Source organism: Impatiens glandulifera, chromosome 1 (genome assembly GCF_907164915.1).
Source record: "Impatiens glandulifera chromosome 1, dImpGla2.1, whole genome shotgun sequence".
Classification (NCBI taxonomy): Eukaryota; Viridiplantae; Streptophyta; class Magnoliopsida; order Ericales; family Balsaminaceae; genus Impatiens; species Impatiens glandulifera.
Genome location: NC_061862.1, coordinates 96,297,887 through 96,313,771, shown reverse-complemented (window position 1 = coordinate 96,313,771; position 15,885 = coordinate 96,297,887). Strand labels below are relative to the sequence as shown.

The following is a 15,885-nucleotide window of genomic DNA, read 5'->3' as shown; positions in this document are numbered from 1 at the left end:
GAATCCAAAACTAACCCTTTATTCAATCATCAATCCCTTCATCTTTTAAATCATCAACCAAATTACCCTTTTCTTGTAAAGACATTTTACCCTTAAAAAACACAGTTTTTACTTCAAACAATTTATTTTTTTTCTTTCTAAAACCAAGATTATTTCCAAATAACCCTATAATATCAAAAAAGCTCTAGTAGGTTGAATAACAATAAAATCATTGTAACGAAAGGCTACACTTATGATTGATTGTTTGTTTGTTTGTTTGTGTTGGGTTGAAACAAAAAAAAACAGCTTGTTGTAGCAAATCCTGGACCGGTTGTGACAGAGAAGCTGCATTTGTCTAATTTTGTAGAGTTGATTGGGGTGGAGAACGTGTTACTCACTGTTGCAGATGCTGTTCGCAGGTGTTCTCCCCCTGCAGGACCATGAAAGATGTCTGGCGTTGGTATTATTCATTGTTCATTACAGGGGAAAGAAGAACAAGAAACTCTTTTGGGTTCCGGCTATTGCGCCTTGATTTCAGTTATCATCTCCACAGACAGCTTGTGTTTATGGTTTTTGTGCTGACAAGAAAAAGTGTCCAAATTGTGAGTAATCTTTTAAATTCAATGCAATTAATTATTAACCCAACAAAAGCAAAACTATTAGTTAACTATCTGTCATCTTTTTTTTTTAGGTGGGGGCCATCACAGGGAATCAATCCTTGGCCTCTCCATAAAAGCAAACATTTATTTGTGGGTTTCAGGATTGGTTTGGTGTTATTGCAGGATTGATCGGACTTATGGTTAATTTGTTTCTGAAAGTGATGAAATGAGGAATGGAATTGACCATTGACACAGATGGATAAATATAATTATTGTGTGTAATGTGGAATGAAATTACGATTATTGTGTGTTTTGGGGGAATAGAATTACAATTATTGTGTGTAATTGGGGTAAAGGAATTGACCATTTGACAGTGATAAATACAATTATAATTTAATTATAGAAAGTTATTTTAATTTTTAATTCTTACAGAAAATTTTAATAATTTTTTTTATATAATTGTTTTACACCAGATTACTTTATCACCATTTAAGAAATATATAAAATAAAAAATGATCCTACTAATAATAAGATATAAACTCAAATTTAAGTTAACAACTTCCTCCACATATTTAATTTTATTTATTTATTTGTGTATAGATATTTTTATGATATGTGTAATTATAAATAAAAAAAAAAAATCAACAAATTTATGTAACTCAAAGTGATCCTACATATTAATATGATATAAACTCAAAGTTAATAACTTCCTCACCGTATTGAAATGTTCCTCTTCATTTGTTTGTGTTGTAACAACATGGAAAAAACTAATGTTAAAAAAGAACAAACATACAAAATAAAAATGAGTAACTGTATCCTTCCTTCACCCGAGTTTTTTAATATTCCTATTTAAAAAATAATAATAAAGCTTTTCACTCGTCGTCATTATATATAAACCAGTCCTTCGTCTCTCTACCACCAAACAAGTTTAAAAAAAAAACAGAGAACTTGCTTCTTCTCTACCAAAGAAGCTGTAGCTACCATGGCATCTTTCCTTTCTTCTCTACCAAAAAATCTGCTACTGATCATATTTTTCATACAGTTGTATGTTTTCGAATTAGTAGCTGCTGAGAGCCAGTTCTGCAACAGGACATGCGGGGAAATATCAATTCCGTACCCATTCGGTACCACTGAAGGATGCTATTTAGCGAACGACACCTACCATACTGAATCCTTCCATTTGACATGCAAGGACAATGGCGGTTTGTATTGGGGGACTAAAGGCAGAATCCAAATCAGCGAAATCAATGTCTCTGCTGGAAGTGTCAAAAATTTTTGATGGAAATTGGGGAAGACTGTTATAATGAGTCTCAAGCCGACCCAGGATTGTCAACGGGTACATTCGTTGTCTCAACCACAGAAAACAAGTTCACAGCTTTGGGATGCGATACGTATGGGCAAATGGCGACCCGACGGGAAGGCATGAACTTTTTCACCGCCTGCACGGCCTACTGTGCCAACCTCGCCGACGTTCAAGACGGAAGGTGCGACGGTATAGGGTGTTGTCAAGCCGCGATTCCTCAGAATACACAGCATTTGCAAAGTCGAGTTCTCAGTTTTCACAATCATTCCAATGTGGTCGACTTTAATCCTTGCGGTTATGCATTTGTTGCGGCTACGAGCGTTTACCATTTCTCAAGCAAACACCTCAAGGAAAAGCCGCCTAAGGAGGACCGACCGGTGGTGCTCGAATGGGCTGTAAGTAACAAGACTTGCAAAGAGGCGGCCAAGGATGTTCAAACTTATGCTTGCAACGGTCAAAACAAGGAATGCTTGGACGTTCAGAATGGGGTAGGTTATAGGTGCAAATGCATCGACGGATTCAATGGGAACCCCTATCTCTTTTATGGTTGTGAAGGTACTAACTAAACTAACTAACTATATACCCACAAAACCTCAGCTAACTAACTTTTTCTTCTTCTTTTTTTTTCTTTGTTTCTTTTGATGATTAACCCTTTCATAACGCTCTTGTTGTTATGCTGCAGATATTAACGAATGCAACGACCCAAAGTTGAATGACTGTGTAAAAATCTGTAAGAATGAACAGGGGAGTCATCATTGTTCATGTCCGTGGGGATATCACGGCAATGGAAGCAAAGCTGGCACTGGCTGTTCATGGGCTTTCCCTTTGCTCGCTATAGTTATTATCGGTACGTTAGTTATAACTAACTTTTGAAAACTGTATGTTTGTTTGAAAATTTTAAATTTAATTAGACATTTTTTACTGGCATACAGGTACTGGGATCGCCATAATATTCTTATTCAGGATGTTTATCTAGATGCATCATTTGGTAAAGAAACAAAATCTGATGAAACTCAGACAAAGCTTCTTTCAACGAAACGGGGGCTTCATCATGAAAAACCAACTCTCATCTACTCAAGGGTCCTCCTCCACAGAAACTGCAAAGATTTTTACCGCCCATGAGTTAGAGGTAGCAACCGAAGATACAGCAAATCTAATATCCTCGGAGAAGGCGGTTTTGGCACCGTTTATAGAGGTGTTCTTCCAAACAAAACTGTCGTTGCTGTCAAGGTCTCCAAAAACATTCAGAAAGGCAACCTAGAACCGTTCATCCCCGGCCAGAAGAAGGGCCAAGTAGAGGAGTTCATAAACGAGGTCGTCATTCTATTGCAGGTCAACCACCGAAACATTGTCAGACTACTCGGATGTTGTCTGGAGACCGAGGTTTCCTTACTAGTCTACGAGTACATCCCAAATGGAACCTTACACGACCACATCCATCCCAAAACCGGCAAGACCAGCTCTCCCCTCACGTCTTCTTGGGAGACTCCCCTCACGTCTTTGAAACTGAGTTTTCTAATTCTGTCGTATATATCTTCGCAGGTTATTGTGGGTAGTTTCATAGAAGATGGTGGGGGGTTCGGAAGAAATCCGAGGCAGTGAATGAAAGGAGCTTGCATCTGCATAGACCAATTTTGGTTCGACAGGAGATGGAGGTTCAACTTCATATCTCGTGATTGCAATTGAATTTCGGAACCCGATAGTAGAAAATGAGGACATCTATGCTTAGTACGCCCATCAAACGTATCGGTCTCTTTGCGCCAACGATGATTAGGCGGGAGGAATCGTCGACTATTCATGTAACACTCCTTCAGGAAATTTGTTAACCTCAATGATGTAGTGTTCTGATTACAAGATGGACATACAAATTTCCCATTTGTACTCCATCTAGACAAATTTTCATATACTGGGAAATCATTAATAGTCCACATAAGAGCTGCCCCGTAAGTTAAAATATTATTTTCTGTTTGTATCGTATGTTTTTACACCGGTACGTCACAATTCCATCAACTCTGAACCTACGCGGAACTGCAACTCATGAGGTTATATTGTTTTATGTTAAAAAAACTGTTTTTCATTTAAAATTGTCTTGAACAGGCCTGGTTTAAGATTCTGTCACTCTCGGGGTCATTTTTGCTGACTGAAAATTGGGGGACCACGAAGCAGGACGGGCGGGTTAAGTGTATCGTTTGGGGGCGTGTTTTTAGTGGTTCTGTTGCTGGGCTTTTAACTGCTGCATCCCCTGTTCAGGTCTGGTACTAAAAGAAACAATTATATATAAGAATTTGAAACTGAGTTTTCTAATTCTGTCGTATCAACTATTAATATAGTGGGCCAGAGAGGGTCTTTTAGTTGAGTAACCTCCAACTACGAATGCGGCTGGACACTTAGCCACTGAACTTAAGTTGCATACTTATTATTTCTTTCTAGTGAATTATTAGCTCACAGCTTTGTAGTACCCAAAATTCACATGTTTCATTTCTTTTCCTTGTGTTCATATTCTGTTATTTCAGTTTTCCAAGGACCTTAATATCACAGCAGATCAGAAGAAATTTTTCAGGAAGGCATTTCATTCACATCATGATTCTGCTGCAGAACTTCTTCAGTCAGAACACGCTGTAAGGCATCAATTTTATTAATTGGTTTCTATGTTAGTTCTAGTAATGAGTACTATTAGAAATGCTTCTTATGCAATGCAGATCCATTAATTGTCGAATATGTTTACCTCATCTACCTTCCATACATAAAATATCCATTAAACTGCTGCTATTGATGTTATATTTTTTCTTTCACTTTGACATCAAGTCACTTCGCCAAATGGAGCAAGAAAGTGCCAAGATTCTAAATGCCAAAGGTGAATTAAATGATGAAAATGCATCAACGTATGATAAGTTGCGACGAGTTTATGATCATCTGCATCGAGGTGTATCAGCGTAAGTTATTAAATTGCGTTCCACTTCTAAAAGATATTGGCTACTAGTTGTTATGCTTTTCTTCATATGCACAACACTTTAATTTAATTTTATAGTCCATGGTGAATCCTTTGGAACCAGGTTATGATTGACCTCTTAATCTGAATATGTGCAGCATTTGATTAAGTATTCCTTTTTTAAACTGATTACGACTTTCTGTTTTGACCCAGTATTCCTCTTCTTACCTTTCTTTTTGTCTCCTGACAAATATTTTGTCCTGCCACTATTGTGACTGTTGAAGCCTTCATTTTCGTTAGAAACAATTATTTTCTATTAAGAATTTTGTTCTGGAAGTTGTTACTAACTTTGTTCTTAGTTGTTTGTTTTGGATTACTTTATATATGATAAAATATTTATAAATTATTAAATAAAAAGAAATGTAATATTTAAAAATAAAATATGGTTTTGGACTGTACATTCATTAATAAAGTACTTAAAAATTTATTAATCAAGGCTTCATCCTTTTTTTTAAAAATTAATTAAAATAATATTAATTTGTAAAAGGATTTTAGATTAAATCCCAATTTATATTTGCCAAACAAGTGTTTAAATGAGATTTTTTCATACTCAGCAAGTATTAGATTACAGCTAATAACAATATGAGAAATCTCTCTGGAAGAATCAATATTGTAAGCTACTTTATTTGTCTGATCATTGATTGGGTTTCCTAACTAATGTCAACATTCCTTCTTTTAATAGTAAAGTCCAACCAGGCTGTGCACTTTCACTTTCCTGTTGATTATCCATTTGTTTTTCCCCTTGTATTCTTTCCAACTGTGCTTTATGGATTCACGAGATTCTTCAATCTAAAAGAAGTATACTACTCGTGCTTTCACACTGTTAACTCTCTACCCCACCCCAAAAAATTTTTTTGTTTCAGATTGGCAGAAGCTCTAGACATGGAACCTACAGTAATGCCAGAGGATGGCCACACAACCAGGGTTACTACTGTGGGGGAATCATCATTAACAAATTCTGATGAAGACACCAAAGCATTTTATGAAAGCTTGCCTGACCTTAGGTTTGTGCCATCAGATTGTTATGCCTAATGTTTATTGCCTTTTTCTTGAACAAGGAGTTGCATGATGATTTTCTCCTGTTGCTACAATATTGAGTCATTAAGCACTTATTTTATTCTATATCAGAGCTTTTGTTCCAGCTGTGCTTCTGGGAGAAGCAGAACCCAAGGCTAATAACCATTCTCCGAAGTCACAAGAGAAACCATCTGTAAGGAACTCATTTCTTTTTTATTTAAGCTCCAACAACTATGTCATATACTTGTATCATAATATTTCTTTGTGTGTAATACATGGAGTAGTGTACCTGCAATACCATTTTAAACATTCTATCCTAATGTTTTGACACATATTACAGTGATGCGAATGATAAATTAGTGGCATCCATTTAAACCTTGTCATAATTGTTCTCTGAACACAGCTTGCAAATCCTTTTTGCAATCTACTTAGCAGTGTGAAATGTATGTGAGATGTTAAAATTGTCACTACCTGGCCATACAAATAAGATATCTGCAAGGTTTGGTTGTTTGAATGAGATTTTATGATGTTGAACCTAGTCAAGGAAGATTTGATATTTCATTCCAATCAGCTTTTTTTTTCTTTTTTTTTCTGTTCCACTTGTTGCTTCCACCTAACGTCTATAAATAATGAAAAATATGTATAGTGTAATATCCGAGTAACTATTGATTTTATTTTTCTTAACTTCAATATGTATACATATAGGATTCACATGAGCCAGACCAAAGTCAGAGCGTTAGCCAAGAACCTGTAGAGGCTTCCCGTGAAGCTGCAGTTGTTCAGGAGGGGAACAATGAGAAAGCCAAAGACAAAGATGCAAAAGAAAAGGAAAAGTGTAAGGATCCTGAAAAAGAGAAAGGAAAAGACAAAGATGCTGAAAGAAAAATAGAAAATGAAAAGGAGAAACTTAAAGGACTAGAGGGGACAAACTTGGATGGTATGTTGCAGAGGCTTCCAGGATGTGTGAGCCGAGATCTAATTGATCAATTAACTGTAACCATCTGTTCCAGCCTTGTCTTTTCTCTTTATATAATTTTTCTACTGTGAATACATCTAGTTTGTTCGTGAAGATTTTGGTAAATATGCATTTTCTATTTTCCAGGTAGAATTTTGTTATTTGAATTCAAAATCAAGCTTGTGAGAGCCTTGTTCAATGTTCCCAGTGTTGGGGAAAAACCCTGACAGAACCACAAAAGAAGAAAAAACAAACTGAAAGAACACAAACAGAATTTGATAACGGAGTTCGGCCAAAATGTTGCCTACGTCTCCGAGCACTAAGGCTATCAATTAATAAGGAAGAAGAGATACAAATTTGGGTGCCATAAACCAAAGAGGGGAGAGTTTCTTTTATACACTAAGAAACTTCCCCAACTCCCATCATCTTCCGATGTGGGATTTCTGCTAATTGTGAATATAGTTTCTTTTATATACTAAGAAACTTCTTTCAGTCCCATCATCTTCCGATGTGGGATTCTAATTGTGCCAAAAACAACAAATCTCCACATTGGCACAATATCCAAATACTAATCTTCAATATTAAAAAATAAACCTTCAGTGCTTCCAATTGGCGCTCTTCAGCGCCGACTCAAACGCGGAATGTGTTTACCAAATCTAAACAATTAGATTTGGTTTTCCCAATGTCTTTGATCTTGAACTCTCTACCCAATTGAGCCTTCAATTTGTCAACTTCATATTGGCTTTTTGATGCTATCAACATATCATCATCGTAAAAGAGTAAATAGATATAAGACTCATCTTGCAGTTTGCGCAAATACACACATGAACTGAATCTGCTTCTTGTGTACTTGTGCTCAATCATAAACTTATCAAGTCGCTTGTACCATTGTCTCGACGATTGCTTCAACCTGTACAATGATCTGTTCAACTTGCAAACCCCATTTTCTTTATCAGCAACTTTGAATCCATCTGGTTGATAAATGTAGATTTCCTCATTCAAATGAACGTGTATGTCTGCGGTCTTCACATCTGGTTGAGCTAGCTCCAAATTCATCTGCGCTACCAAGTCCAACAAAATTCTAATGGAAGAGTGTTTAACAACATGAGAAGGTACCTCATTATAATCACCTCCTTCCTTCTGAGCGTAGTCTTTAACTACCAATTTTTCTTTGTAGCGAACATCAAATTTTTCAGGAAATCCTTCTTTCTTAGCAAAGATCCATTTACAACCAATAGCCTTCTTCTCTTTTCGTAGATGTCTCAACTTGCATGTCTCATTCTTCTGAATAGATTGCATCTCATCTTCCATAACACCTCTCCTTTTTCCATTTTCAGTACTTCGACTGACATCTGAAAAAGTGGATGAAACATCATCTACGACTAGAAGTGCATAGGCCGCCATGTCAACAAACCGACCTGGTTTTTGAATAACTCGTCTTGGCCTATTAACAACAATTGATTCACTTTGTTCTGAAGGTTCTTGGGTCAGAACCTCTTCCTCATTTAACTCTTCGTCTGTCGTCGGAGAGTCACTTCTAGTTGGGCTCATCTTTATCTGCTCAAACTCCACCTGTTGCGGAGTACAATCAATTTTGTCTAGTGTTACCTTATTCAACATTGAATAATCATCAAAAGTAACATCTCTACTGATAATGGTTTTCTTTGCATCCAAACACCAGAGGCGATACTCTTTAACTCCCGTAGTAAATCCCATAAAAAAAGTCTTCTTTCCTCGTGGATCCAACTTTGATTCAGCTACATGATAATATGCAGTAGAACCAAAAATATGCAAAGAATCATAATCAGTTGCAGGTTTTCCAGACCATACCTCTAATGGAGTCTTGCCACCAAGTGCAGATGATGGTAGGCGATTTACCAAATGTTGAGCGTATGACACAGCTTCTGCCCAAAATTTCCTGTCTAACCCAGCATTAGACAACATACATCGAACTTTCTCCACCAATGTCCTGTTCATACGTTCCGATACTCCATTCTGCTGTGGTGTTTTTCTAACTGTGAAGTGTCGAACTATGTCACACTTTTGGCATAACTTCTGGAATGGATCATTCTTGTATTCTCCACCGTTATCAGTCCGGAGAACTTTGATCTTTCTTCCTGTCTCGTCTTCAACTTGAGTTTTCCATTTAAGAAAAATCTCAAACACTTCACTTTTGTTCTTCATAGTAAACACCCAAACTCTTCTGGAAAAATCGTCAACAAAAGTAACAAAGTAATGTCTACCTCCAAGAGAAGGAGTCTTGGCAGGTCCCCAGACATCTGAGTGCACATAATCCAAAATACCCTTGGTATTATGCATAGCAGTGCCAAATTTTACTCGCCTTTGTTTTCCCAGAATACAATGTTCACAAAAATCTAACTTACAAACTTTTGTACCTTTCAACAATCCTTGCTTGACAAGAGTTTGCATAGATTTCTCACCAGCATGCCCCAATCGCATGTGCCATAGCCTTGTTGCCTCTAACTCCTTACTGCTCCCGGAAGTTGATACACATGATGTCCCATTAACTGTACTACCTTGATAGTAATACAAATTATTACTCTTCCTGATAGCTTTCAACATCACTAGCGCTCCAGATATTACCTTAAGAACTCCATTTTCCAATTTCACATGTAGGCCTTTCGACTCCAAGGCCCCCAAAGAAATGAGATTCTTTTTCATATTTGGTATGTACCGAACATCTCTAATAATTCTGGTGGATCCATCATCATTCCTCAGCTTGATTGAACCTATCCCCTTTATTTTACATGTATTAGCATCTCCCATGTAAACAACTCCACCATCTAGCTCCTTAAAGTCAAAGAACCACTTTCGAACTGGTGTCATATGATAAGTGCAGGCTGAGTCCAATATCCACGCATCAGGATGTGATGTTGTGTGTGACATCGATAAAGAGTATTCTGAATCTGCATCACCTTTGTTTTCTGCAACATTCGCATCTTCAGAATCTTTCTCTTTCTTCTTCAACTTTGGGCAGTTAATCTTCCAATGTCCTTTCTCACGACAGAAAGCACATTCATCTTTGGCAACTCTACTTTCAGATCTTCTTCCTTTCCCTTTTGATTTGTTCTGCTGACGGCCTCTGACCATCAATGCTTCATCTGCTGTATCTACTTTGTTTTTCCTTTTATCATGCTTTCTTAATTCATGACTATATAAAGCAGAACTTACAGCATCAAGAGAAACATTTCCCTTCCCATGAAGTAACGTTGTTTCTAAGTGTTCAAATTCATCAGGAAGGGACGATAGCAACATCAAAGCCAAGTCTTCATCCTCAAACCTAACGTCAAGGTTTAACAAATCCGCTACTAACTGATTAAACTTAGTTATATGCTCATTCATCGTAGTACCTGATTGGTATTCAAACCGGAACAGTCGCTTCTTCATAAGGAGCTTATTCTGACCACTCTTCTTCAGAAACTTGTCCTCCAATGCTTGCCACAGCTTCTGTGCAGAAGTTTCATTCTTCACAGCATACTTCTGCTCTCTGGACAGGCACGACCGAATTGTTCCGCACGCCAACCGATTCATGATACTCCACTCTTTTTCTTCTATACCATCTGGCTTTCCGACCTCAATAGCAACCTCTAGACCCTGCTGAAAAAGACAATCTAGAACTTCACCTTGCCACATGCCGAAATGCCCAGTTCCATCAAAGATCTCCACCGCAAACTTCAAATTCGACATCGGTGTCCTCGTCCAGGATGACGAAGGAGTTGACGCCCCTTTTGAAGACTCCACCATGCCAAGGACGAACCTTCGGCTCTGATACCACTTGTTGGGGAAAAACCCTGACAGAACCACAAAAGAAGAAAAAACAAACTGAAAGAACACAAACAGAATTTGATAACGGAGTTCGGCCAAAATGTTGCCTACGTCTCCGAGCACTAAGGCTATCAATTAATAAGGAAGAAGAGATACAAATTTGGGTGCCATAAACCAAAGAGGGGAGAGTTTCTTTTATACACTAAGAAACTTCCCCAACTCCCATCATCTTCCGATGTGGGATTTCTGCTAATTGTGAATATAGTTTCTTTTATATACTAAGAAACTTCTTTCAGTCCCATCATCTTCCGATGTGGGATTCTAATTGTGCCAAAAACAACACCCAGGACATCTCTTGAACTGCTTCCGTACTGCTCTCGTATGGTTGCCACACTATCCACTTGTATAAAAGATGTTTCTTTCATGCTCTTACAACTGCTGGAGGAAGAGTTCAACTCTCTGATAAATAAGAAGGTTTGTTTAGTAGTTTGTTGCTTTCTTCTTTGAAAGTTTTGGTTACACTGAAATTAAAATATTATTTTGCCAGGATCAAATGAATATTGAAACAAAAATACGTAATATTCGCTTTATTGGGGAGCTCTGCAAATTCAAAATTGCTTCACCTGGATTAGTGTTCGGCTGTTTGAAGGTAAGTGAGAAATGTACATGGTCTCATCTTTATTTTAACTTGGAACTGTAGCTTTCATTACTTTTCCTACATTTATCCTGTTTCCTGATAATTCTGTTACATAAAAGTTCATTTTAATGCAATAAAGTACTTGTTCATCTTATCCTTTTTCTCATATTCAGCATAATATTCCCTCTACAGACTTGTTTGGATGATTTTTCGCATCATAACATAGATGTTGCATGTAATCTCCTTGAGACCTGCAGACAATTTCTCTATCGATCTCCTGAAACTTCTGTGCGAATGGCCAATATGTTGGAAATTTTGATGCGGTTGAAAAATGTCAAGAATCTGGATCCTCATCACAGCACTCTTTTAAAAAATGTTTATTATCTCTGCAAACCACCTGAACGATCAGCAAGGGTTTCTAAAGTCCGCCCTCCTTTACATCAGGTAGTCATTTTGTAATTTCTCTAACCTGCAAAATGAGTATCATTACTCATATCTTTAGCATTTTGAAGCATAATTTTGAACATGTAGAAAAATCTATCTTCAGGTATGCATATCGTTTGCAAAAATTCTTTTACAAGTGACTAGGCCTCGGATTGCTTTGCTAGGGAATATCCCTAGAACTACGGTATACAGAAATATATTGCAGTATCCAGATGCATCTAGGATTCCGGGGCTATTCCGGGATCTATTTTTCAAATGATAACTATATCCGAGAGAGGTATAATTGGGTAGTAATGTTTGATTTGTTTTTTCTAGTTTCAGAAAATAAACATTGGGGAATTAATAATTTTGTCTACGACTTTGGGGTGGCTTACTGAAGAAGAAGAACCGATTAAAGATAATGACCAGAGAATTCAATATGTGATCATCTGAGATGTCGCATAAGAGCTGCTGCTGTTTTTTGTGTTATACCCTTAAGAAAACATTTGTTGTTTCGGGAATTGATGTTTGTTTTGTTTTGTTGTAGCTGTTACCGACCTAGATACTAGTGGAGTTCACGGGTTGGAAGCGTTGCATCAGTCTCTGCATGAAAAGGAAATCAAAGTAATTAGGTCCTTTGTTTGATGAATCCAAAACTAACCCTTTATTCAATCATCAATCCCTTCATCTTTTAAATCATCAACCAAATTACCCTTTTCTTGTAAAGACATTTTACCCTTAAAAAACACAGTTTTTACTTCAAACAATTTATTTTTTTTCTTTCTAAAACCAAGATTATTTCCAAATAACCCTATAATATCAAATAAGCTCTAGTAGGTTGAATAACAATAAAATCATTGTAACGAAAGGCTACACTTATGATTGATTGATTGTTTGTTTGTTTGTTTGTTTGTGTTGGGTTGAAACAAAAAAAAACAGCTTGTTGTAGCAAATCCTGGACCGGTTGTGACAGAGAAGCTGCATTTGTCTAATTTTGTAGAGTTGATTGGGGTGGAGAACGTGTTACTCACTGTTGCAGATGCTGTTCGCAGGTGTTCTCCCCCTGCATGACCATGAAAGATGTCTGGCGTTTGTATTATTCATTGTTCATTTTCCTTGTTAGTTTCCCTATACGCGGTTGTGATAGTTTACTGATAATGTGCATTTTTTGTGTGTCAGCGACTACATCCAAAGAAGCCTTACTTGCAAACCGCAATGGGTTGGAAGAGAAGCAAACAAAGTTGCCCATTTTATTTGATTTCATTGCAAGATTGGTTCCTTTGGTCATTTTCCCTTTCCCTTGAGCTCTTTGCTCATTGCTAATTTTTTTCACTCTAAATTGGTAACAATTATACTAATAAATTAGTACAAATAAAGAGTTAATAACTTACAAGTTTTATTTATCCACATAGAATCTAATCTTAACACTAAGAAATTGAAAAAAGTTTGTATTTCAGCTAAAATCACATTGAAAGGTCTAATCTGATATGATGTAAGTGTGATATCAAAGGTTAATGAATGCATGTAGGCTTTGTTTCATTTTTATTCCTAGTTATATCAAACATAATAAAGAGGCGTCATCAATGTCGTGCATTGCTGACACAAATTACCTCTCAGAATCTTCAAAGGGCATAGAAGAGGCAAGCCAAGTCAACATTGCAGCTGGAAGGTAATTTTTATTGTTCTAATTTACTGGAAGGAACTCTAAAATATATTTATATGTCTTAATTCTTGAATAAGAGCTAAAGTAGAATTTGGAACAAGAAGTGGGCTAGATTCATCTATGTTCAGTTTGTGTAGGCGCAATTGTTTTGACTTTTCTTGTATTAAGTATATAATCAAGCCTTGTGATTCCTGTATCATCAAACATTACTTTGGTTGTTCTAAAGATCCTTTTCCATTTTCTGGTATATTTTCAGCAAACTTCATTTTCTGGTATATTTACAGCTACATTCTTTGTGGGGAATCATCCAAGCAACACTTGGCTTCTTTAGGTAAGCTCTTGTTATTGAACCGAACCAAACCAAACCTAAACCCTTTTTGAAATCTAATTTTTTTTTGTTTTTCTTTCTGAATCCAGGTTGGGTTTCTTGATTGACTTGCCTTCTCATGCTGTGCCATTGTTGGCTTCATGGCGGGAGTTGCAATTACTAGTGCACTCCAACAGCTGAAAGGTCTTTTTGGTATAAAGGTTTTTACAAAGAAAATCGATATAATTCATGTCCTGAAATAAGTATTTCACAGTGCCCATCATGGGTTATGATTTTATTTATTTTATTTTGTCTTTATATTTGAAACAAATGCCGCGGTTCTAATGATTGTTTTGATTTCTTTGAATTATTCTTGGCAGTGGAATTGGGAGACGATACTGATAGGTGTGTATCGTTTCTTGGCTTTTCTTCTTCTCGCCAGGTTCAGGGTAAGTTTTGGTTTCTTTCTTTCATTTAGTAAAGCCTTCTTTGTTTTTTTTTTCTTTTTTCTCATGGTGGTGCGGTGGTTATTACAGGGGAAAGAAGAACAAGAAACTCTTTTGGGTTCCGGCTATTGCGCCTTGATTTCAGTTATCATCTCGACAGACAGCTTGTGTTTATGGTTTTTGTGCTGACAAGAAAAAGTGTCCAAATTGTGAGTAATCTTTTAAATTCAATGCAATTAATTATTAACCCAACAAAAGCAAAACTATTAGTTAACTAGCTGTCATCTTTTTTTTTTAGGTGGGGGCCATCACAGGGAATCAATCCTTGGCCTTTCCATAAAAGCAAACATTTATTTGTGGGTTTCAGGATTGGTTTGGTGTTATTGCAGGATTGATCGGACTTATGGTTAATTTGTTTCTGAAAGTGATTAAATGAGGAATGGAATTGACCATTGACACAGATGGATAAATATAATTATTGTGTGTAATGTGGAATGGAATTACGATTATTGTGTGTTTTGGGGGAATAGAATTACAATTATTGTGTGTAATTGGGGTAAAGGAATTGACCATTTGACAGTGATAAATACAATTATAATTTAATTATAGAAAGTTATTTTAATTTTTAATTCTTACAGAAAATTTTAATAATTTTTTTTTATATAATTGTTTTACACCATATTACTTTATCACAATTTAAGAAATATATAAAATAAAAAATGATCCTACTAATAATAAGATATAAACTCAAATTTAAGTTAACAACTTCCTCCACATATTTAATTTTATTTATTTATTTGTGTATAGATATTTTTATGATATGTGTAATTATAAATAAAAAAAAAATCAACAAATTTATGTAACTCAAAGTGATCCTACATATTAATATGATATAAACTCAAAGTTAATAACTTCCTCACCGTATTGAAATGTTCCTCTTCATTTTTTATTATTATTTTTGTTTGTGTTTGTGCTGTAACAACATGGAAAAAACTAATGTTTAAAAAGAACAAACATACAAAATAAAAATGAGTAACTGTATCCTTCCTTCACCCGAGTTTTTTAATATTCCTATTTAAAAAATAATAATAAAGCTTTTCACTCGTGGTCATTATATATAAACCAGTCCTTCGTCTCTCTACCACCAAACAAGTTTTTAAAAAAAACAGAGAACTTGCTTCTTCTCTACCAAAGAAGCTGTAGCTACCATGGCATCTTCCTTTTCTTCTCTACCAAAAAATCTGCTACTGATCATATTTTTCATACAGTTGTATGTTTTCGAATTAGTAGCTGCTGAGAGCCAGTTCTGCAACAGGACATGCGGGGAAATATCAATTCCGTACCCATTCGGTACCACTGAAGGACATCATTTAGCGAACGACACCTACCATACTGAATCCTTCCATTTGACATGCAAGGACAATGGCGGTTTGTATTGGGGGACTAAAGGCAGAATCCAAATCAGCGAAATCAATGTCTCTGCTGGAAGTGTCAATATTTTTTGATGGAAATTGGGGAAGACTGTTATAATGAGTCTCAAGCCGACCCAGGATTGTCAACGGGTACATTCGTTGTCTCAACCACCGAAAACAAGTTCACAGCTTTGGGATGCGATACGTATGGGCAAATGGCGACCCGACGGGAAGGCATGAACTTTTTCACCGCCTGCACGGCCTACTGTGCCAATCTCGCCGACGTTCAAGACGGAAGGTGCGACGGTATAGGGTGTTGTCAAGCCGCGATTCCTCAGAATACACAGTATTTGCAAAGTCGAGTTCTCA

At 36.5% G+C, this 15,885-nt stretch overlaps 2 protein-coding genes and 1 long non-coding RNA gene across 9 annotated transcripts; all 3 read left to right on the top strand.

The window, feature by feature from the left end:
* The first annotated feature begins 289 nt into the window (after nucleotides 1–289).
* On the top strand, nucleotides 290–14,462 carry LOC124919359. Of its 2 annotated transcripts, none has more exons than XR_007097570.1 (7): nucleotides 290–439; nucleotides 12,868–13,357; nucleotides 13,636–13,682; nucleotides 13,769–13,871; nucleotides 14,039–14,107; nucleotides 14,195–14,313; nucleotides 14,403–14,462. It is a non-coding gene; the product is annotated as an uncharacterized LOC124919359 (long non-coding RNA). The 2 variants fall into 2 exon arrangements; XR_007097571.1 differs by having other exon boundaries at nucleotides 13,608–13,682.
* LOC124919356 (regulator of nonsense transcripts UPF2-like) lies at nucleotides 5,646–7,047 on the top strand. 2 transcript variants are annotated; one of them, XM_047459586.1, is made up of 4 exons: nucleotides 5,648–5,874; nucleotides 5,999–6,080; nucleotides 6,593–6,880; nucleotides 6,990–7,047. In XM_047459586.1, exons 1-4 carry the CDS (start codon nucleotides 5,753–5,755, stop codon nucleotides 7,026–7,028), a joined length of 531 nt encoding a protein of 176 aa, XP_047315542.1. In that variant the 5' UTR covers nucleotides 5,648–5,752; the 3' UTR covers nucleotides 7,029–7,047. The 2 variants fall into 2 exon arrangements, with proteins under 2 accessions (XP_047315541.1, XP_047315542.1); XM_047459585.1 differs by having other exon boundaries at nucleotides 5,646–5,874; nucleotides 6,593–7,005.
* Nucleotides 11,008–12,312, top strand: LOC124919355 (regulator of nonsense transcripts UPF2-like). Of its 5 annotated transcripts, none has more exons than XM_047459581.1 (6): nucleotides 11,008–11,102; nucleotides 11,176–11,277; nucleotides 11,458–11,709; nucleotides 11,813–11,893; nucleotides 12,031–12,129; nucleotides 12,236–12,284. In XM_047459581.1, exons 1-6 carry the CDS (start codon nucleotides 11,010–11,012, stop codon nucleotides 12,248–12,250), a joined length of 642 nt encoding a protein of 213 aa, XP_047315537.1. In that variant the 5' UTR covers nucleotides 11,008–11,009; the 3' UTR covers nucleotides 12,251–12,284. The 5 variants fall into 5 exon arrangements, with proteins under 5 accessions (XP_047315537.1, XP_047315536.1, XP_047315538.1 ...); XM_047459580.1 differs by having other exon boundaries at nucleotides 12,025–12,129; XM_047459582.1 differs by lacking the exon at nucleotides 12,031–12,129 and having other exon boundaries at nucleotides 11,813–11,986; nucleotides 12,236–12,312.
* Nucleotides 14,463–15,885: the final 1,423 nt, after the last annotated feature.

Coding starts and splice junctions, on each gene's coding strand:
- LOC124919356 (XM_047459585.1), top strand. CDS start 5,753: ATGGAACCTACAGTAATGCCAGAGGATGGCCACACAACCAGGGTTACT. Junction 5,875..5,998: donor GAAAGCTTGCCTGACCTTAG/GTTTGTGCCATC, acceptor ATTCTATATCAG/AGCTTTTGTTCCAGCTGTGC. Junction 6,081..6,592: donor AGTCACAAGAGAAACCATCT/GTAAGGAACTCA, acceptor GTATACATATAG/GATTCACATGAGCCAGACCA.
- LOC124919355 (XM_047459580.1), top strand. CDS start 11,010: ATGGTTGCCACACTATCCACTTGTATAAAAGATGTTTCTTTCATGCTC. Junction 11,710..11,812: donor TCCGCCCTCCTTTACATCAG/GTAGTCATTTTG, acceptor ATCTATCTTCAG/GTATGCATATCGTTTGCAAA. Junction 11,894..12,024: donor GGAATATCCCTAGAACTACG/GTATACAGAAAT, acceptor TGTTTTTTCTAG/TTTCAGAAAATAAACATTGG.